This window comes from Pezoporus flaviventris, unplaced genomic scaffold (genome assembly GCF_033815535.1).
Source record: "Pezoporus flaviventris isolate CSIRO_AGI_PZ_B2104156 unplaced genomic scaffold, CSIRO_AGI_Pfla_v1 ptg000390l, whole genome shotgun sequence".
Classification (NCBI taxonomy): domain Eukaryota; kingdom Metazoa; phylum Chordata; class Aves; order Psittaciformes; family Psittacidae; genus Pezoporus; species Pezoporus flaviventris.
The window spans coordinates 22,405-44,931 of NW_026892937.1; the positions used below are offsets into that span (position 1 = coordinate 22,405).

General features: G+C 62.4%; 3 protein-coding genes across 3 annotated transcripts; 1 reads left to right on the forward strand and 2 right to left on the reverse strand.

The window, feature by feature from the left end:
• Positions 1 to 370: 370 nt before the first annotated feature.
• On the reverse strand, positions 371 to 9,867 carry KASH5 (KASH domain containing 5). The gene is made up of 8 exons (XM_061443489.1): positions 9,726 to 9,867; positions 7,790 to 7,991; positions 3,320 to 3,472; positions 2,502 to 2,619; positions 2,355 to 2,405; positions 891 to 947; positions 537 to 596; positions 371 to 439 (listed from the first exon to the last, which is right to left on the reverse strand). Exons 1-8 carry the CDS (start codon positions 9,865 to 9,867, stop codon positions 371 to 373), a joined length of 852 nt encoding a protein of 283 aa, XP_061299473.1.
• A 1,184-nt stretch (positions 9,868 to 11,051) lies between these two features.
• On the reverse strand, positions 11,052 to 17,229 carry CD37 (CD37 molecule). The gene is given in 10 exon segments (XM_061443491.1): positions 11,052 to 11,134; positions 12,434 to 12,517; positions 13,684 to 13,836; positions 14,982 to 15,019; positions 15,022 to 15,085; positions 15,405 to 15,479; positions 15,753 to 15,877; positions 16,054 to 16,126; positions 16,853 to 16,921; positions 17,184 to 17,229. Coding segments are annotated over 9 exon segments (750 nt in total). The 5' UTR covers positions 16,919 to 16,921; positions 17,184 to 17,229; the 3' UTR covers positions 11,052 to 11,062.
• Positions 17,171 to 22,238, forward strand: LOC133263641 (apoptosis regulator BAX-like; the record flags this gene model as incomplete). Its single annotated transcript, XM_061443490.1, has 6 exons — positions 17,171 to 17,227; positions 18,299 to 18,434; positions 18,535 to 18,579; positions 18,666 to 18,714; positions 20,671 to 20,865; positions 22,103 to 22,238. Coding segments are annotated over exons 1-6 (618 nt in total), but the record flags the coding sequence as incomplete, so codon positions are not given.
• Between the last annotated feature and the right edge of the window lie 289 nt (positions 22,239 to 22,527).

Here is a 22,527-nt window from a genome sequence, read left to right on the forward strand (position 1 = left end):
GGGGAGAGGAATGAGGGGCACCCATGGGTGCTGCTGGCACCAGTGCAGGACCAGTTAGAGCCAGTCAGCAGTGGGGTCCCATTACCCCCATTGCCCCCTATTACCCCCATTTCCCCCATCACCCCCCTTGCCCCCATTCCCCCCATTCCCCCATCTCCCCCATCACCCCCATCGCCCCCATTGCCCCCATTCCCCCCATTACCCCATTGCCCCCATCACCCCCCTTGCCCCCATTCCCCCCATTGCCCCCATTACCCCATTGCCCCCATCACCCCCATTACCCCATTGCCCCCATTCCCCCCATCACCCCCATTGCCCCCATTCCCCCCATCATCCCCATTACTCCCAATACCCCATTGCCCCCCATCTCTCACAGGCCCCAGGTCTCCTGGAGCTGGTTCAACTGGTGCTGGAGCTGTGCTGCCTCCAACCGCTGCTCCTGGGGGGGGGGGGAAACACAGGGTTGGGGGTCCCCATTGCCCCATAGCGCCCCATAGCCCCCCATAGCCCCCCATTGCCCCCCATAGCCCCCATACCCTCACTGCTGTCTCGTACTCCTCCAGCGCTGTCGTCAGCTCAGCCACCCTCTGCCCAGCCTATGGAGCCATTGGGTGCCCATGGGGGGGCTGACCCCATTGGGTGCCCATGGGGGGGGTGGGACCCCATTGGGTGCCTATGGGGGGGGCTGACCCCATTGGGTGCCCATGGGGGGGGTTCAGACCCCATTGGGTGCCCATGGGGGGGGACTGACCCCATTGGGTGCCCATGGGGGGTTGGGACCCCATTGGGTGCCCATGGGGGGGGTTCAGACCCCATTGGGTGCCCATGGGGGAGGTGGGACCCCATTGGGTGCCCATGGGGGGGTTGGGACCCCATTGGGTGCCCCTCACCTGGGCTGCGGTGGCCTCGTGGCTGAGCAGGAGCTCGGAGCAGCGGCAGAGCTGGGCCTGGCAGGGGGCAGAGGCTGCGCTGGTGGCACCGGGGGGGGGCCATGGGGGGGGCCATGGGGGGCCATGGGGGGGCCTCACCTCCAGCAGCGTCACCGCAGGCACCAGTGCCTGCAGCCAGGCCCGAAGCTCCTGCCCCTCGGTGTGCAGGTGCTGGGTCTGGGGGGGAATCAGTGGGGCATCAGTATCAATGGGGCACCAATGGGGGTATCAATGGGGCATCAGTATCAATGGGGCACCAATGGGGGCATCAATGGGGTATCAGTATCAATGGGGCACCAATGGGGCATCAATGGGGCATCAGTATCAATGGGGCATCAGTATCAATGGGGCACCAATGGGGGCATCAATGGGGTATCAGTATCAATGGGGACATCAATGGGGCACCAATGGGGGCATCAATGGGGCATCAGTATCAATGGGGCACCAATGGGGGCATCAATGGAGTATCAGTATCAATGGGGACATCAATGGGGCATCAATGGGGGTATCAATGGGGCATCAGTATCAATGGGGCATCAATGGGGGCATCAATGGGGCATCAGTATCAATGGGGACATCAATGGGGCATCAATGGGGACATCAATGGGGGTATCAATGGGGCATCAATGGGGCATCAATGGGGACATCAATGGGGGACACAGTGGGTACCGGCGTCACCATGGCGGTACCGGTGTCACTATGGGGTTACCGGTGTCACCATGGCGGTACCGGTGTCACCATGGGGGGTACCGGTGTCACCATGTCGGTACCGGTGTCACCATCGGGGGGTACCGGTGTCACCATGACAGTACCGGTGTCACCATGGGTGGGTACCGGTGTCACCATGGGGGGTACCGGTGTCACCATGGCGGTACTGGTGTCACCATCGGGGGGTACCGGTGTCACCATGGCGGTACTGGTGTCACCATCGGGGGGTACCGGTGTCACCATGGCGGTACCAGTGTCACCATGGGGGTACCGGTGTCACCATCAGGGGGTACCAGTGCCACCATGGGGGTACCGGTGTCACCATGGGTGGGTACCGGTGTCACCATGGGGGTACTGGTGTCACCATCGGGGGGTACCGGTGTCACCATGGCAGTACCGGTGTCACCATGGGGGGTACCGGTGTCACCATGGCGGTACCGGTGTCACTATGGGGGTACCGGTGTCACCATGGGGGGTACCGGTGTCACCATGGCGGTACTGGCGTCACCATCGGGGGGTACCGGTGTCACCATGGCAGTACCGGTGTCACCATGGGTGGGTACCGGTGTCACCATGGGGGGTATCGGTGTCACCATCGGGGGGTACCGGTGTCACCATGGCAGTACCGGTGTCACCATGGGGGGGAGTACCAGTGTCACCATGGCAGTACCGGTGTCACCATGGGGGGTATCGGTGTCACCATGGCAACGGCCTCACCTCCTCCTGCAGCCCATCAGCGTGCGAGCGGAGGCTGCTCTGCTCCTTCTCCTGCACCAAAGGGGACATTGGGGGGGAGGGTGTTCATGGGTGCCCCCATGGGTGCTGCTGCCCCCAATGGGTGCCCCCCCCCCCCCCAGCACCCACCAGGGCCCTCATCCTGCGCCGCAGCTCCAGGTTCTGCTCCTCCAGCCCCTTCACCACAGCCTTGGTGTCCTCCAGCTCCTCGGTGGCCGCACGCGCCCGCTCCAGCGCCTGCTGGGTGCTGCGGGGCAAAGAGGGGCTCAGCACCAATGGGTGCCCATCACTATGGGGTGCTCATCACCAATGGGTGCCCATCACCAGTGGGTGCCCATCACCAATGGGTGCTCTTCACCAATGGGTGCCCATCACCAATGGGTGCTCATCACCATGGGGTGCTCAGCACCAATGGGTGCCCATCACCAATGGGTGCCCATCACCATGGGGTGCTCAGCACCAATGGGTGCCCATCACCAGTGGGTGCCCATCCCCAATGGGTTATTATGGGATGCCCGTCCCCAGTGGGTTATTATGGGATGCCGGTCCCCAATGGGTTATTATGGGATGGCCGTTCCCAACGGGCTATTATGGGATGCCGGTCCCCAATGGGCTATTATGGGATGCCCGTCCCCAGTGGGTTATTATGGGATGCCGGTCCCCAATGGGTTATTATGGGATGGCCGTTCCCAATGGGCTATTATGGGATGCCGGTCCCCAATGGGCTATTATGGGATGCCCGTCCCCAATGGGTTATTATGGGCTGCCCGTCCCCAATGGGCTATTATGGGATGCCGGTCCCCAATGGGCTATTATGGGATGCCCGTCCCCAATGGGCTATTATGGGATGCCCGTCCCCAATGGGCTATTATGGGATGCCCGTCCCCAATGGGCTATTATGGGATGCCCGTCCCCAATGGGCTATTATGGGATGTCGCGGCGCTCACCTGCGGAGCTGCCCCCGCAGTTCCTGGAGCTCCTCCCCCAGGCGCGAGTTCTGCTCCTCGCTGGCCTCGGCCTCGCGCTGCAGCCGCCGGTTGTGGGTGGCCAAGAGCTGGGCACGGGACAGGAGCTGCAGCGGCTCCGGGCTGGGGGGAGCCCTGGGGTCAGGATGGGAGCCATGGGGTGGGGATGGGAGCCATGGGGTGGGGATGGGAGCCATGGGGTGGAGATGGGAGCCATGGGGTGGGGATGGGAGCCATGGGGTGGAGATGGGAGCCATGGGGTCAGGATGGGAGCCATGGGGTCAGGATGGGAGCCATGGGGTCGGGATGGGAGCCATGGGGTGGGGATGGGAGCCATGGGGTGGAGATGGGAGCCATGGGGTGGGGATGGGAGCCATGGGGTGGGGATGGGAGCCATGGGGTGGGGATGGGAGCCATGGGGTGGAGATGGGAGCCATGGGGTGGAGATGGGAGCCATGGGGTGGAGATGGGAGCCATGGGGTGGGGATGGGAGCCATGGGGTCGGGATGGGAGCCATGGGGTCGGGATGGGAGCCATGGGGTCGGGATGGGAGCCATGGGGTCAGGATGGGAGCCACGGGGTGGGGATGGGAGCCATGGGGTGGGGATGGGAGCCATGGGGTGGAGATGGGAGCCATGGGGTGGGGATGGGAGCCATGGGGTGGAGATGGGAGCCATGGGGTCGGGATGGGAGCCCTGAGGTCGGGATGGGAGCCATGGGGTGGGGATGGGAGCCATGGGGTCGGGATGGGAGCCATGGGGTGGAGATGGGAGCCATGGGATGGGAGCCCTGGTGTCAGGATGGGAGCCATGGGGTGGGGATGGGAGCCATGGGGTCAGGATGGGAGCCATGGGGTGGGGATGGGCTCCATGGGCTCTATGGGGCGGGGATGGGCTCCATGGGGTGGGGATGGGCTCCATGGGCTCTATGGGGTGGGGACGGGCTCCATGGGGTGTGGATGGGCTCCATGGGCTCTATGGGGTGGGGATGGGCTCCATGGGGTGTGGATGGGCTCCATGGGGCGGGGATGGGCTCTATGGGGCGGGGATGGGCTCCATGGGCGCTATGGGGCGGGGATGGGCTCTATGGGGCGGGGATGGGCTCCATGGGCTCCATGGGCTCTATGGGGTGGGGATGGGCTCCATGGGCTCTATGGAGCAGGGATGGGCTCCATGGGCGCTATGGGGCGGGGATGGGCTCTATGGGGCGGGGATGGGCTCCATGGGCTCTATGGGGCGGGGATGGGCTCCATGGGTGCATCCCGGGCTCACCCCGGCGCTGCCCCATGCTCAGGCTCCGGCTCCGCGGGCTCTTCCTCGGCTGCTGGAGATGGGAGCGGGGTGGGGGTGTCAGGGGGGGCAGGGATGGGAGCCCCCCCCCGACCCCCATGGGGCAGCCCCATGGGGCTCCCCACACCCACCTGGGGCGAGGTCACCGGCGGCCGCTTCCGGCTCCTCCCCAAACCAGGAGCCCCTGGGAGCAGGGGATGGGGGGGGTGTGGGGCGGTGGGGTTCAAGGCCACTCTATGGGGTCTTTGTGGGTTGCTATGGGGTGTCCCTATGGGTCCCTGTGCCACTGTGAGGTGTCAATGGGTCACTATGGGGTGTGTCTTTACGGGTCTCCGTGTCTCTATGGGTTGCTGTGGGTCACTGTGGGGTTGCTATGGGTCTCTATGGAGTGGCATTGGGTTGCTAGGGGTCTCTATGGAGTGTCTTTGGGTTGCTAGGGGTCTCTGTGGGGTTGCTATGGGTCTCTATGGGTGGCTATGGGGTTTCAATGGGTCTCTATGTGCCACTATGGGTTGTCAATGGGTTGCTAGGGTGTCACTATGGGGTTTCTATGGGGTGTGAATGGGCTCTGTGTCTCTGTGGGGTTTCAGTGGGTCTTTGTGGGTCCCTATGGGTCGCTATGGGGTGTCAATGTGTCCCTATGGAGTTTCAATGGGTCTGTGTGGGTCTTTATGTGGTTTCAATGTGTCTTTATGGGTCACTGTGTGTTGCTATGGGGGTCTCCGTGCATCTCTATGGGGTGTCTATGGGTCTCCATAGGGTTTCAATGTGTCTCTATGGGTCGCAATGTCCTCTATGGGTCCAATGTACCCAATGGGTCCCAATGTCCCCTATGGGTCCCTATGTGCCCCTATGGGTCCCAATGTCCCCCATGTCTCCCAATGGGTCCAAATGTCTCTCTATGGGTCCCAATGCCCCCTATGGGTCCCAATGTCTCCCTATGGATCCCAATGTCCCCTATGGGTCCCTATGTGTCCCTATGGGTCCCAATGTCTCCCTATGGGTCCCAATGTCTCTCTATCGGTCCCAATATCCCCTATGGGTCCCAATGTCTCCCTATGGATCCCAATGCCCCTATGGGTCCCAATGTCTCCCTATGGATCCCAATGCCCCTATGTGTCCCTATGTGTCCCTATGGGTCCCAATGTCCCCTATGTGTCCCTATGTGTCCCAATGTCCCCTATGTCTCCCAATGTCCCCCATGCCTCCCTATGGGTCTCTATGGGTCCCCATGTCTCCCTATGGGTCTCTATGGGTCCCCATGTCCCTCTATGGGTCCCCATGTCTCCCTATGGGTCCCAATGTCCCCCATGTCTCCCCATGTCTCCCTATGGGTCTCTATGGGTCCCCATGTCCCTCTATGGGTCCCCATGTCTCCCTATGGGTCCCAATGTCCCCCATGTCTCCCCATGTCTCCCTATGGGTCCCAATGTCTCTCTATGGGTCTCTATGGGTCCCCATGTCTCCCTATGGGTCCCAATGTCTCTCTATGGGTCCCTATGGGTCCCCATGTCTCCCTATGGGTCCCCATGTCTCTCTATGGGTCTCTATGGGTCCCATGTCTCCCTATGGGTCCCTATGTGTCCCAATGTCTCTCTATGGGTCCCCATGTCTCTCTATGTCTCTTTATGGGTCCCCATGTCTCTCTATGTGTCCCAATGTCTATGGGTCCCCATGTCTCTCTATGGGTCCCCATGTCTATGGGTCCCCATGTCTCCCTATGGGTCTCTATGGGTCCCCATGTCTCTCTATGGGTCCCTATGGATCCCCATGTCCCCCTATGGGTCCCCATGTCTCCCAATGTCTCTCTATGGGTCCCAATGTCTCCCTATGGGTCCCTATGGGTCCCCATGTCTCTCTATGTGTCCCAATGTCCCCCATGTCTCCCTATGGGTCCCTATGTGTCCCAATGTCTCTTTATGGGTCCCCATGTCTCTCTATGTCTCTCTATGGGTCCCCATGTCTATGTGTCCCAATGTCTCTCTATGGGTCCCCATGTCTCTCTATGGGTCCCAATGTCTCTCTATGGGTCCCCATGTCTCTCTATGGGTCCCAATGCCCCCTATGGGTCCCAATGTCTCCCTATGGATCCCAATGTCCCCTATGGGTCCCGATGTCTCCCTATGGGTCCCAATGTCTCTCTATCGGTCCCAATGTCCCCTATGGGTCCCAATGTCTCCCTATGGATCCCAATGCCCCTATGTGTCCCTATGGGTCCCAATGTCTCCCTATGGGTCCCAATGTCCCCTATGTGTCCCTATGTGTCCCAATGTCCCCTATGCCTCCCAATGTCCCCCATGCCTCCCTATGGGTCTCTATGGGTCCCCATGTCTCCCTATGGGTCTCTATGGGTCCCCATGTCCCTCTATGGGTCCCCATGTCTCCCTATGGGTCCCAATGTCCCCCATGTCTCCCCATGTCTCCCTATGGGTCCCAATGTCTCTCTATGGGTCTCTATGGGTCCCCATGTCTCCCTATGGGTCCCAATGTCTCTCTATGGGTCCCTATGGGTCCCCATGTCTCCCTATAGGTCTCTATGGGTCCCCATGTCTCTCTATGGGTCCCTATGGATCCCCATGTCCCCCTATGGGTCCCCATGTCTCCCAATGTCTCTCTATGGGTCCCAATGTCTCCCTATGGGTCCCTATGGGTCCCCATGTCTCTGTGTCCCAATGTCCCCCATGTCTCCCTATGGGTCCCTATGTGTCCCAATGTCTCTCTATGGGTCCCCATGTCTCCCTATGGGTCTCTATGGGTCCCCATGTCTCCCTATGGGTCTCTATGGGTCCCCATGTCTCTCTATGGGTCCCCATGTCTCCCTATGGGTCCCCATGTCTCTCTATGGGTCTCTATGGGTCCCCATGTCTCCCTATGGGTCCCCATGTCTCCCTATGGGTCTCTATGGGTCCCCATGTCTCCCAATGTCTCTCTATGGGTCCCCATGTCTCCCTACGGGTCCCTATGGGTCCCCATGTCTCTCTATGTGTCCCAATGTCTCTCTATGGGTCCCCATGTCTCCCTATGTGTCCCAATGTCTCTCTATGTGTCCCATTGTCTCTCTATGGGTCCCCATGTCTCTCTATGTGTCCCCATGTCTCTCCATGTGTCCCAATGTCTCTCTATGGGTCCCCATGTCTCCCTATGGGTCCCCCCTCTCACCGACCTGCGGCACTCCCGCACCCACCGCCCCATGACGCTGTGGAACGCGCCCCGCTCCAGCCCGGCGTCACTTCCGCTTCCGGTGGTTCCGGTTCCGGTTCCGGCCGCCTCCAGCATGGCCCCGAGCGCGCGGAGCCGCCCCTCCCCCGCGCTGCGCCCGGTCACGGCCGCCACGAACTGGAGGACCCGGGCGGCGGGAACGCGGCCTGCCGGCAGGGGGCGCCCATGGGCACGCTGCGGGCGCGCTATGGGATCTGTGGGGACCTATGGGGGCTCTATGGGATCTATGGGGCTCTATGGGGGCTCTATGGGATCTATGGGGGCTCTATGGGGCGCTATGGGGACGCTGCGGGCGCTCTATGGGCGCTATGGGGCTCTATGGGATCTATGGGGGCTCTATGGGGCGCTATGGGGACGCTGCGGGGGCTCTATGGGCTCTATGGGCTCTATGGGATCTATGGGGTGCTATGGGGCTCTATGGGGGCTCTATGGGATCTCTGGGGGCTCTATGGGGCGCTATGGGGACGCTGCGGGCGCTCTATGGGCTCTATGGGGCTCTATGGGGGTATATGGGGGCATATGGGGGCTCTATGGTTTCTATGGCCTCTATGGGGCTCTGTGGGGGCTCTATGGATCCCTATGGGGTCTCTGTATATTTCTATGGGTCTCTATGGGGTCTTTGTGTATCTGAGTCCCTCTGTATCTCTGTGGGTCCCTATGGGTCCCTTTGGGGTCTCTATGGGTCCCTATGCATCCCCATGTGTCCCTATGCATACCTATGGGTCCCTATGGGTCTCTGTGGGGTCTCTATGTATCCCTATGGGTCCCTCTGGGTCCTTATGTATCCCTATGGCGTCCCTATGTCTCCCTATGTATCCCTATGGGTCCGAATGGCTCCCTATGGGTCCCTGTGTATCCCTATGGGTCTCTATGTATCTCTATGGGTTCCTATGTCTCTCTGTGCGTCCCTACGGGTCTCTATGGGTCCCTATGGGTCCCTTTAGGGTCCCTATGTATCCCTATGGGGTTTCTATGTATTTATATGGGTCCCTGTGGGTCCCTATGGGTCTCTATGGGTCCCTATGTATTTATATGGGTCTCTATGGGTCCCTATGTATCCCTATGGGGTTTCTATGTATTTATATGGGTCCCTGTGGGTCCCTATGGGTCTCTATGGGTCCCTATGTATCCCTATGGGGTTTCTGTGTATTTATATGGGTCTCTATGGGGTCCCTTTGGGGTCTCTATGGGTCCCGATGTATCCCTATGGGGTTTCTATGTATTTATATGGGTCCCTATGGGTCTCTATGGGTCCCTTTGGGGTCTCTATGGGGTTTCTGTGGATTTATATGGGTCCCTATGGGGTCCCTTTGGGGTCTCTATGGGTCCCGATGTATCCCTATGGGGTTTCTGTGTATTTATATGGGCCCCTACGGGTCTCTATGGGTCCGTTTGGGGTCTCTTTGGGGTTTCTATGTCTCTCTATGGGTCCCTATGGCTCCCTATGGGGTCCCTATGTATCCCTATGGGGTTTCTATGGATTTATATGGGTCCCTACGGGTCTCTATGGGTCCCTTTGGGGTTCTGTGGGGTTTCTATGGATTTATATGGGTCCCCATGGGGTCCCGATGTCTCTCTATGGGTCCCTATGGCTCCCTATGGGGTCCCTATGTATCCCTATGCGGTTTCTATGGATTTATATGGGTCCCTATGGGGTCCCGATGTCTCTCTATGGGTCCCTATGGCTCCCTATGGGATCCCTATGGGGTTTCTATGGATTTATATGGCTCCCTATGGGGTCCCGATGTCTCTCTATGGGTCCCTATGGCTCCCTATGGGGTCCCTATGTATCCCTATGTCTCTCTATGGGTCCCTATGGCTCCCTATGGGGTCCCGATGTCTCTCTATGGGTCCCTCCCGCCCCCCGTCCCCCCCCGTACCCGTTCCGTGGGGGTCGCACGCCTCAAACGTTCTCTCGATCACGAATTCCAGCCCGGCCCCGCCCCCCCCCTCCCCCGCTGCCCCCGCGCGGGGCCGGGACCGGGACCGGGACCGGGGGGAGGGGGGGGGCGGCTCCGCCATTGCGGAGAGCGGAGAGCGGAGAGGGGCGGGGCCGGGAGAGAGGCGGTCCCGCCTGCAGGGGATGGGCCAATCACAGACCGGGAGCTGAAGGGAGGGGAGGGGCTCAGCGCCGGGCGTTCCCGCCGAAAGGGGGAGCGACCAATCAGAGCTCGGGGGGGCGTGGCCAAGAGGGAGTCCTGAGGAGAAAGGGGCGGGGCTCAGCGCGAGCCGTTCCCGCCGGAAGGGGGAGCGACCAATCACTGCTCGGGGGGGCGTGGCCAAGAGGGAGTCCTGAGGAGAAAGGGGAGGGGCTCAGCGCGAGCCGTTCCCGCCCGAGAGGGGCTGAGCCAATCACAGCCCTCGGGGGCGTGGCCAAGAGGGAGTCCTGAGGAGAAAGGGGCGTGGCTGAGCGCGAGCCGTTCCCGCCCGAGTGGGGAGAGACCAATCACAGCCGGGCGGAGGCGTGGCCAGGTAGGAGCCCTGAGGGGAAAGGGGCGGGGCTGAGCAGGAGACGTTCCCGCCTCAGGGGCTGGTCCAATCGCAGTCCGGGGAGGCGTGGCCAAGAGGGAGTCCTGAGGGGAAAGGGGCGGGGCTGAGCGCGAGACGTTCCCGCCTCAGGGGCTGGTCCAATCACAGCCCGGGGGGCGTGGCCATGAAGGAGTCCTGAGGAGAAAGGGGCGGTGCCACGCGCGTGCGGTTCCCGCCCGAGTGGGGAGCGACCAATCACAGCCTGGGGGGCGTGGCCAGGTAGGAGCCCTGAGGAGAAAGGGGCGGGGCTGGAAGCCGGTTGTTCCCGCTCGGAGAGGCTGAGCCAATCAGAAACCGGAATCTAAACAGAGGGGCGGGGCTGAGCGTGAGCCGTTACCGCCTGCATGGGCTGAGCCAATCAGAAGCCGGGATCTGAAGGTAGGGGCGGGGTTAAGCGAAAGGCTCTCCCGCCAAAAGGGGGAGCGACCAATCAGAGGGGGGGGCGTGGCCAAGAGGGAGTCCTGAGGAGAAAGGGGCGGGGCCACGCGTGAGACGTTCCCGCTCCACGGGGCTAGGCCAATCACAAGTGGGGGGGGCGTGGCCAAAGGGAGGGTCTTGAGAGGGCAAGGGGCGGGGCTGAGCGTGAGATGCCCATAAATGGGCTCTCATTGGTCGGCACTGGCGGTTCCCGGTGTTTTATTGGCTGCCGCGGGGGAAGGGGCGGAGCCACGCGGGGTTCCCGCCCCCCTCACGGCTCCATCCGGGGCTCGTCCGGGTCCAGGTTCCGGATGAGGAACATCGAGAGCAGCAACAGCAGCAGCTGCGGGGCAGGGCGCCCCCTAGCGCATGGGCTGACCCACAGCGAGCCCCAAGGAGAGCCCCAGAGAGTGACCCATAGAGAGCCCCATAGAGAGCCCCATAAAGCCACAGAGAGCCCCATAGAGAGCCCCATAGAGTGACCCATAGAGAGCCCCATAGAGAGCCCCATAGAGTGACCCATAGAGAGCCCCATAGAGAGCCCCATAGAACCATAGCCCCATAGTGACCCATAGAGTGACCCATAGAGAGCCCCATAGAGTGACCCATAGAGTGCCCCATAAAGCCATAGAGAGCCCAATAGAGAGCCCCATAATGTGTCCCATAGAGTGCCCCATAGAACCATAGAGAGCCCCATAGAGTGCCCCATAAAGCCATAGAGAGCCTCATAATGTGCCCCATAGAGTGCCCCATAGAACCATAGAGATCCCCACAGAGTGCCCCACAGAACCATAGAGAGCCCCATAGAGTGCCCCATAGAACCACAGAGAGCCCCATAGACCACCCCACAGACCACCCCATTGACCCAGAGACCACTCCATAGACCCATGACCTGCCCCACAGACCCTGGCCCGCACCACAGACCCAGTGAGCACCCCATTGAGCACCCCATTGACCACCCCATTGACCACCCCATAGAGCATTGAGCACCCCATTGACCACCCCATTGAGCACCCCATTGACCACCCCATAGAGCATTGAGCACCCCATTGACCACCCCATTGACCACCCCATAGAGCATTGAGCACCCCATTGACCACCCCATAGAGCATTGAGCACCCCATTGACCACCCCATTGACCACCCCATAGAGCACTGAGCACCCCATTGAGCACCCCATTGAGCACCCCATTGAGCACCCCATTGACCACCCCATTGACCACCCCATAGAGCATTGAGCACCCCATTGACCACCCCATAGAGCATTGAGCACCCCATTGACCACCCCATTGACCACCCCATTGACCACCCCATTGACCACCCCATAGAGCATTGAGCACCCCATTGAGCACCCCATTGACCACCCCATAGAGCATTGAGCACCCCATTGAGCACCCCATTGACCACCCCATTGACCACCCCATTGACCACCCCATAGAGCATTGAGCACCCCATTGAGCACCCCATTGACCACCCCATTGAGCACCCCATAGAGCACTGAGCACCCCATTGAGCACCCCATTGACCACCCCATAGAGCATTGAGCACCCCATTGACCACCCCATAGAGCACTGAGCACCCCATTGAGCACCCCACAGACCCCGTCCCGCCCCTCCTGCCCCACGCCCAGCCCCACTCCTCACCTCCACGAGGCCGCAGCCGAGGCCGCCCCCGAGCACCGAGAGCAGGTTCTGGGTCAGCCACAGCCGGGCGCCCTCAGCGCAGCCCTGGGGCAATGGGGGGTAATGGGGGCAATGGGGGGTAATGGGGGGCAATGGGGGCAATGGGGTCAATGGGGGGTAATGGGGTCAATGGGGGCAATGGGGGCAATGGGGGGCAATGGGGGGTAATGGGGTCAATGGGGGCAATGGGGGCAATGGGGGGCAATGGGGGCAATGGGGGCAATGGGGGGTAATGGGGTCAATGGGGGCAATGGGGGCAATGGGGGGCAATGGGGGCAATGGGGGGTAATGGGGTCAATGGGGGCAATGGGGGGTAATGGGGTCAATGGGGGCAATGGGGGGCAATGGGGGTCAATGGGGGCAATGGGGGGCAATGGGGGCAATGGGGGCAATGGGGGGTAATGGGGGCAATGGGGTCAATGGGGGTCAATGGGGGCAATGGGGGGCAATGGGGGTCAATGGGGGCAATGGGGGGCAATGGGGGCAATGGGGGGTAATGGGGTCAATGGGGTCAATGGGGGCAATGGGGGGCAATGGGGGCAATGGGGGTCAATGGGGGCAATGGGGTCAATGGGTGCCATGGGGGGCAATGGGTGTCAATGGGGGCAATGGGGGGCAATATGGTCAATGGGGTCAATGGGTGCCATTGGGGGCAATGGGGTCAATGGGGACAATGGGGGGCAATGGGGGGCAATGGGGGTCAATGGGGGCAATGGGGTCAATGGGTGCCAATGGGGTCAATAGGTGCCAAAGTGTATCAATGGGTGCCAGTGGGTGCCAATGGGGTCAGGGGATGCAATGGGTGCCAATGGGGTCAATGGGTATCAATGGGTGTCAACGGGTGCCAATGGATACAAATGGGGATCAATGGGTGCCAATGGGTGTCAGTGGGGTCAATGGGTATCAATGGGTGTCAATGGGTGCCAATGGGTGTCAGTGGGGTCAATGGGTATCAATTGGTGCCAATGGGGCCAATGGGTATCAATGGGTGCCAATGGGTGTCAGTGGGGTCAATGGGTGCCAATGGGTGTCAGTGGGGTCAATGGGTATCAATGGGTATCAATGGGGCCAATGGGTATCAATGGGTATCAATGGGTATCAATGGGTATCAATGGGTGCCAATGGGTGTCAGTGGGGTCAATGGGTATCAATGGGTATCAATGGGTATCAATGGGTGCCAATGGGTATCAATGGGTGCCAATGGGTCTCACCATAGGGAACAGCTCCTGCGGTGCCGCCGTGGGGCAGCGGCCGTGGGGCGGGCGCGGGGGGGTCCCTTGGGTGCTGTTGGGGGCGAGGCAGGAGCAGGCCACGGCCCCGGGGGGGCTCCAGTCCTGGGGTCCAGCCCAGCCACAGCAACGGAGCTGCGGGACAGTGGGGGCTATGGGGCTATGGGGGCTATGGGGCTATGGGGGCTATGGGGGCTATGGGGGCTATGGGGCTATGGGGGCTATGGGGGCTATGGGGGCTATGGGGGCTATGGGGGCTATGGGGGCTATGGGGCTATGGGGCTATGGGGGCTATGGGGCTATGGGGGCTATGGGGCTATGGGGGCTATGGGGCTATGGGGGCTATGGGGGCTATGGGGCTATGGGGGCTATGGGGGCTATGGGGGCTATGGGGCTATGGGGCTATGGGGGCTATGGGGCTATGGGGGCTATGGGGCTATGGGGGCTATGGGGCTATGGGGCTATGGGGCTATGGGGGCTATGGGGCTATGGGGCTATGGGGCTATGGGGGCTATGGGGCTATGGGGGCTATGGGGGCTATGGGGCTATGGGGGCTATGGGGGCTATGGGGCTATGGGGGCTATGGGGCTATGGGGCTATGGGGGCTATGGGGGCTATGGGGACTATGGGGGCTATGGGGCTATGGGGCTATGGGGGCTATGGGGGCTATGGGGCTATGGGGCTATGGGGGCTATGGGGCTATGGGGGCTATGGGGGCTATGGGGCTATGGGGCTATGGGGGCTATGGGGCTATGGGGGCTATGGGGGCTATGGGGCTATGGGGGCTATGGGGCTATGGGGGCTATGGGGGCTATGGGGCTATGGGGCTATGGGGGCTATGGGGCTATGGGGCTATGGGGCTATGGGGGCTATGGGGCTATGGGGCTATGGGGCTATGGGGGCTATGGGGCTATGGGGCTATGGGGCTATGGGGGCTATGGGGCTATGGGGCTATGGGGCTATGGGGGCTATGGGGCTATGGGGGCTATGGGGGCTATGGGGGCTATGGGGGCTATGGGTGCTGTGGGGGTTATGGGGGCTATGGGGGCTATGGGGCTTTATGGGTGTTATGGGTGCTATGGGGCTCTATGGCTGCTATGGGTGCTATGGGGCTCTGTGGGGTCCCTATGGGGTCTATGGGTGCTGTGGGGCTCTATGGGTGCTATGGGGCTCTATGGGCTCTATGGGGCTCTATGGGTGCTATGGGGCTCTATGGGCTCTATGGGGCTCTATGGGTGCTGTGGGGCTCTATGGGCTCTATGGGGCTCTATGGGGCTCACCTGTTGCTGGACGAGGTCCCAGTCCTCGTGGGGCTCCCCGGGGGGCCCTGGGCCGGGTACCCCTGGATCAGGTCCCGCGCGTGCGCCGCCATCTTGGAGAACACCTGGGGGGCAGAGAATAGCCAGCCCCACAGCCCTGCCCCATAGCCGTGCCCCATAGCATGGCCCTGCCCCACAGCCCTGCCCCATAGAATAGCCCAGCCCCACAGCCCTGCCCCATAGCATGGCCCTGCCCCACAGCCCTGCCCCATAGAATAGCCCAGCCCCACAGCCCTGCCCCATAGCATGGCCCTGCCCCACAGCCCTGCCCCATAGCCCTGCCCCATAGCCGTGCCTCATAGCATGGCCCTGCCCCATAGCCCTGCCCCATAGCCGTGCCCCATAGCTGTGCCCCATAGCGCTGCCCCATAGCCCTGCACTCACCTCGATGCGCTGGGTATAGACAATGACCCCCACCGTGATCTGCGCCGTGAAGAGCAGCAGCAGGGACCCGAAGTACTTGGGGGGCAGAGATGGGGGCGGGAGAATGCATGGGGCAGGCCCCACATGTGGCTCCCCCCCCGCCCCACATTGACCTCCCCAGCCCCATAAGTGCCCCCCCTTCCCCATCTCCTCCCCCTCCCCCATATCCCCTCCCCCTCCTCCTCCACATCCCCCCCACAACCCCCCCACATCCCCCCCACAACCCCTCTCCCCCTTCATCCCCTCCCCCCCCATCGCCCCCTCCCCCCCCACCTCGCCCCCTCCCCCCCGCCCCTCCCCCCCACGCACCAGCCCCAGCAGGACCCTGCCCCCCCGCAGGGCCCCGATGCCCCCCAGGGCCCCCAAGGCCGCGGCTCCGCCTCCGACCCCCAACCAGAGCCAGGCCCCGCCCCTGAGCGCCAGCAACGGAGACCCTGGGGGGGAACGGGGGGGGCATCAGTGGGGCTGCCCCATAGAGGGGGTGCCCCATACATGGGGGGCGCCCCATAGAGGGGGATGCCCTATGGGGGAAGGTGCCCCATAGAGCAGGGGGTGCCCCATACATGGGGGCTGCCCCATAGGTTATGGGTGCCCCATAGGGGGCTCGTACCCAGCACCCAGCTCAGGCTCCATCGGTCAAGGAGGGCCCAGAGGCCAAAGGCCACGAGGAGGGACCCTAAAAGCTGGGGGGGGAAACAGAGCACCCAGAGCACCCATTGACCCCCATAGCACCCAGAGCACCCATTGACCCCCAGAGCACCCAGAGCACCCATTGACCCCCATAGCACCCATTGACCCCCATAGCACCCAGAGCACCCATTGACCCCCATAGCACCCATTGATCCCATAGCACCCAGAGCACCCATAGACCCCCAGAGCACCCATTGACCCCCAGAGCACCCATTGATCCCATAGCACCCAGAGCACCCATTGACCCCAGAGCACCCATTGACCCCCAGAGCACCCATTGACCCTCATAGCACCCATTGACCCTTATAGCACCCAGAGCACCCATTGACCCCCAGAGCACACAGAGCACCCATTGACCCCCATAGCACCCAGAGCACCCATTGACCCCCAGAGCACACAGAGCACCCATTGACCCCCAGAGCACCCCCAGCACCTCGTAGCATCCATAGCACCCATAGCCCCCATTGACCCCATAGCACCCGTTGTCCTCCATTGACCCATAGCATCCTATAGCATCCGTAGCACCCATTACCCCCCACAGCACCCATTGCTCCCCATAGCCCCCCCATAGCCCCCATTGCCCCCCATAGTCCCCATTGCCCCCCATAGTCCCCATTGCCCCCCATAGCCCCCATAACCCCCCATAGCCCCCATAGCCCCCATAGCCCCCATAGCTCCCCATAGCCCCCATACCCCCCCCAGCACCCATGGGTGCTCACCACGGCCGCGCTGTTGAAGAGGAAGAGGAAGCCCCTGGCCAGGCCCAGGCAGCCCCAGGGCCCCATCGCCTGCACCCATGGGAGACGAGGGGGGGTCAGCACCCGCTATGGGTGCCATGGACCCCCATAGAGCCCATAGAGCCCCATAGCACCCATAGAGCCCCATAGAGCCCATAGCACCCATAGAGCCCCATAGCACCCATAGACCCCCATAGCACCCTATAGAACTCCATAGAGCCCCATAGCGCCCATAGACCCCCATTGCCCCCCCATAGCACCCATAGCCCCCCATAGAGCCCCATAGCCCCATAGGGCCCCATGCCCCCCCCACCTCCGCTCTCTGTGGTGCTCCCCACAGGGGCAGGAAGCGCCTGGGTGGGGGGGGCGGAAGTTGGGGGGGGTCACGTGGGGTGCCCATGGGGTGCTATAGGGGGAGCCAATGGGTGCTATGGGGGGAAGCCTATGGGTGCTATGGGGGGCTATATGGGGCTATGGGGTGTGCATAGCCCCCCATAGACCCCCCCATAAATCTCCCATAGTCCCCTATAGCCCCACATAGCACCCATAGGGAACCCCATAGCACCCATAGGGACCCCCATAGCCACCCACAGCACCCATAGGGACCCACATAGCACCCATAGGGACCCCCATAGCTTCCCATAGCACCCATAGGACCCACATAGCGCCCATAGGGACCCACATAACCTCCCATAGCACCAATAGGAACCTCCATAGCACCCATAGGGACCCACATAACCTCCCATAGCACCCATAGGGACCCCCATAGCACCCATAGGGACCCACATAGCCACCCATAGCACCCATAGGGACCCACATAGCACCCATAGGGACCCCCATAGCTTCCCATAGCACCCATAGGGACCCACATAGTGCCCATGGGACCCACATAACTTCCCATAGCACCCATAGGAACCCCCATAGCACCCATAGGGACCCCCATAGCACCCATAGGGACCCACATAGCACCCATAGGGACCCCCATAGCTTCCCATAGCACCCATAGGGACCCCCATACCCCCTATAGGGCACCCATAGGGACACCCATACCCCCCATAGCACCCATAGGGACCCCCATCCTCCTATAGGGCACCCATAGGGACCCCCATAGCACCCATAGGGACCCCCATACCCCCTATAGGGCACCCATAGGGACTCCAATACCCCCCATAGCACCCATAGGGACCCCCATAGCACCCATAGGGACCCCAATCCTCCTATAGGGCACCCATAGGGACCCCCATAGCACCCATAGGGACCCCCATACCCCCTATAGGGCACCCATAGGGACCCCCATAGCACCCATAGGGACCCCCAATAAGGCCCTATAGGGCACCCCACAGCGCGCCCCCCTCCCCAAAGCGCGGGAACGCTCCCCATGGTCGCCTTCCCCACACTCGCCCTCCCCATTGGCCCGCTCTTCCCCAGGCTCCTATTGGCTGGCGCGGTTCCCATGACAACGCGGGCTCACCCCGCCCTTCCGTCACCATAGCGACGCTGCGCCCATGTGACCCCGCCCCCCCAACCTCCGCCGCCTCACGTGACCAGGACGTGACGCAACCACGTGTTGCTGGCGCCAAGATGGCGGCGGCGGCGGCGGCGGCGGCGGCGCAGCGGGGAGGGGGAGGGGGCGGAGGGGGCGGGGCCAACGCGGGGGGGGGGAGGGGGCGGCGAGGGCTGCAGAGAGCACGACCCCCCCCCGGGAGGAGGTGAGGAGGGGGGGAGGGGCGGGGGGAGGGGGGGGAGCGGGACCGGGAGTGACCCCTCCCCTCCCCTCCCCCCCCGTGCTTTGTAGGGGCCTCCTCGGAGCAGATCATGAGGACGGGGGCGCTGCTGCTGAGGGGGTGAGGGGGGGGAGCTATGGGGTGGGGATGGGGGGGCTATGGGGGGTCTATGGGGAGCTATGGGGTGGGGATGGGGGGTCTATGGGGGGTATATAGGGAGCTATGGGGTGGGGGATGGGGGGGCTATGGGGGGTCTATGGGGAGCTATGGGTGGGGATGGGGGGGTTATGGGGGGGTCTATAGGGGGCTATGGGGTGGGGATGGGGGGTCTATGGGGGGTCTATAGGGGGCTATGGGGTGGGTTTGGGGGGATCTATGGGGGCTATGGGGTGGGGATGGGGGGGCTATGGGGGGTCTATAGGGGCTATGGGGGTCTATAGGGGGCTATGGGGGGTCTATAGGGGGGGTATGGGGGGTCTATGGGGGGGTATGGGGGGTCTATAGGGGGGTATGGGAGGGGTCTGTAAGGGGCTATGGGGGGTATGGGGGGGTCTGTAGGGGGGGGTATATGAGGGGTATGGGGGGATCTATAGGGAGCTATGGGAGGTCTATAGTGGGGTATGGGGGGGTCTGTAAGGGGCTATGGGGGGTCTTATAGGGGGGTATGGGGGGGTCTGTAGGGGTCTATGGGGGGGTCTATAGGAAGCTATGGGGTGTCTATAGGGGGTATGGGGGTGTCTGTAGGGGGCTATGGGCATACTATGGGGGTTCTATAGGGAGCTATGGGGGTCTATGGCGGGATATGGGGGTGTCTGTAGGGAGCTGGGGGGGGTATATGGGGGGTATGGAGGGATCTATAGGGAGCTATGGGGGGGTAGGGGGGTGTCTGTAGGGGGCTATGGGGGGTAATATGGGGGGTATGGGGGGATCTATAGGGAGCTATGAGGGGTCTATAGGGGGGTCTGTAGGGAGCTATGGGGGGTCTATAGGGGGGGTATGGGGGTCTCTGTAGGGGGCTATGGGGGACTATGGGAGTTCTATAGGGAGCTATGGGGGGGCTATGGGGGTGTCTGTAGGGTGCTATGGGGGGTCTATAGGGGACTATGGAGGTGTCTGTAGGGTGCTATGGGGGGCTATGGGGGTGTCTGTAGGGTGCTGTGGGGGGGCTATGGGGGTCTATAGGGGACTATGGAGGTGTCTGTAGAGTGCTATGGGGGGCTATGGTGGTGTCTGTAGGGTGCTGTGGGGGTCTATCGGGGACTATGGGGGTTCTATAGGGAGCTATGGGGGGGTATGGGGGTTGTATTGGGGGCTATGGGGGGTCTATAGGGGAGTAGGGGGTTCTATGGGGGTGCCTGTAGGGGTCTGTGGGGGGGTCTATAGGGGGCTATGGGGGATCTATGGGGGGGGCTATAGGGTGGGATGGAACTTGGGGTCCCTCATTGTCCATAGCCTGTATCCCATGTTACCTCATGTTATCCCATGTCGTTATCCCATGTTACTATCCCATGTTGCCTCATGTTATCCCATGTTATCCCATGGCGTTATCTCATGTCATCATCCCCTGTTATCCCATGTTACTATCCCATGTTATCCCATGTTGTTATCCCATGTTATCCCATGTTATCCCACGTGATCCCATGTTATCCCATGTTGTTATCCCATGTTATCCCACATGATCCCATGTTATCCCATGTTGTTATCCCATGTTACTATCCCACATTATCCCACGTGATCCCCTGTTATCCCATGTTACTATCCCATGTTGTTATCCCATGTTACTATCTCATGTTATCCCACGTGATCCCATGTTATCCCATGTTATCACACGTGATCCTATGTTATCCCATGTGATCCCATGTTATCCCACATCCCATGTTATCCCACATCCCATGTTATCCCATGCCGTTGTCCCGTGTTATCCCATGTTATCATCCCATGTTATCCCACGTGGTCCCATCTTATCCCACACGTGATCCTGTGTTATCCCACATGATCCCATGTTATCCCACGTGATCCCACGTTATCCCACGTGATCCCATGTTGTCCCACGTGATTCTCCTCCCTCCGCCCCAGCTTCATCCGGGATCACGTGGAGCGCTGCGGGGACGAGGCCGCGCTCGCCCTGGGCCGGGCGGAGCTGGGGGCGGAGCCGGAGGCGGGGCCAGCGCCGGGGGCGGGGCCAGCGCGGGGCGCGCCCGACACGAAGCGGCTCGGAGAGTGCCTGAGGAGGATCGGGGATGAGCTGGACCGGAACGCGGAGCTGCAGCGGTGGGGCGGGATCTGTGGGGCAGGGGGGGATCTGTGGGGCGGGATCTGTGGGGCAGGGGGGATCTGTGGGGCAGGGGGGATCTGTGGGGCAGGGGGGATCTGTGGGGCAGGGGGGGATCTGTGGGGAGGGGCGGGATCTGTGGGGGAGGGGGGGATCTGTGGGGCAGGGGGGGATCTGTGGGGCAGGGGGGGATCTGTGGGGCAGGGGGGGATCTGTGGGGAGGGGCGGGATCTGTGGGGAGGGGCGGGATCTGTGGGGCAGGGGGGATCTGTGGGGAGGGGCGGGATCTGTGGGGCAGGGGGGATCTGTGGGGAGGGGCGGGATCTGTGGGGCAGGGGGGGATCTGTGGGGAGGGGGCGGGATCTGTGGGGCAGGGGGGGATCTGTGGCGGGATCTGTGGGGAGGGGCGGGATCTGTGGGGCAGGGGGGGATCTGTGGGGCGGGATCTGTGGGGAGGGGGCGGGATCTGTGGGGCAGGGGGGGATCTGTGGGGCGGGGAGGGGGATCTGTGGGGCAGGGGGGGATCTGTGGGGCAGGGGGGGATCTGTGGGGAGGGGCGGGATCTGTGGGGAGGGGCGGGATCTGTGGGGCAGGGGGGGATCTGTGGGGCGGGATCTGTGGGGAGGGGCGGGATCTGTGGGGCAGGGGGGGATCTGTGGGGCAGGGGGGGATCTGTGGGGAGGGGCGGGATCTGTGGGGCGGGATCTGTGGGGAGGGGCGGGATCTGTGGGGCAGGGGGGTCTGTGGGGCGGGATCTGTGGGGAGGGGGGATCTGTGGGGCGGGGGGGGTCTATGGGGAGGGGGATCTGTGGGGCGGGGGGTTTTGTGGTGAGGGGGGGATCTGTGGGGAGGGGGGTCTGTGGGGCGGGGGGGGTCTGTGGGGAGGGGGATCTATGGGGAGGGGGGATCTGTGGGGAGGGGAATCTGTGGGGAGGGGGATCTATGGGGAGGGGGGATCTGTGGGGAGGGGAATCTGTGGGGAGGGGGGATCTATGGGGAGGGCATCTATGGGGGAGTCTGGACGGGTCCATTCAATGCACGGGGGGGGGGGGGGTCCATGCTGGGTCCGGACGGGTCCATTCATGGCTTGGGGAAGGGGGGGGGTGGGAATCTCTGCCGGCTCCCGATTGGTCCCTGCGGCTCCCCATTGGTCCCCGCCGGCTCCCGATTGGTCCGCGGCGGCCGCGGGCGGTTCCATTGGCCGCGGGGGGGTCCTGACCCCTTTCCCCCCCCCAGGATGATCGCGGACGTGGGCTGCGAGGCCCCCAAGGAGCTTTTCTTCCGCGTGGCCGCCGAGATCTTCTCGGACGGGGCCTTCAACTGGGGCCGCGTCGTCGCCCTCTTCTACTTCGCCTGCAAGCTGGTGCTCAAGGTGCGGGGGGGCAAAAACCCCAAAAACCCCCCAAAAAATCCTGCGGGGACCCCAAAAACCCCCCAAAACCCCCCAAAAATCCTGCGGGGACCCCAAAAACCCCCAACCCCCCCCCCAAACCCCATCAGGATCCCCAAACCCCCCCTGAATCCCCCAAAAACCTTTTGGGACCCCCAAAACCCCCCTGAATCCCCCCAAAAACCTTTTGGGACCCCCAAAACCCCCCTGAATCCCCCCAAAAACCTTTTGGGACCCCCAAAACCCCCCTGAATCCCCCCCAAAACCTTTT

Coding starts and splice junctions, on each gene's coding strand:
- KASH5 (XM_061443489.1), bottom strand. CDS start 9,867: ATGGCGGAGCCGCCCCCCCCCTCCCCCCGGTCCCGGTCCCGGTCCCGG. Junction 7,992..9,725: donor GTGCGACCCCCACGGAACGG/GTACGGGGGGGG, acceptor CCCTGCCGGCAG/GCCGCGTTCCCGCCGCCCGG. Junction 2,620..3,319: donor CTGCGGGGGCAGCTCCGCAG/GTGAGCGCCGCG, acceptor TTTGCCCCGCAG/CACCCAGCAGGCGCTGGAGC.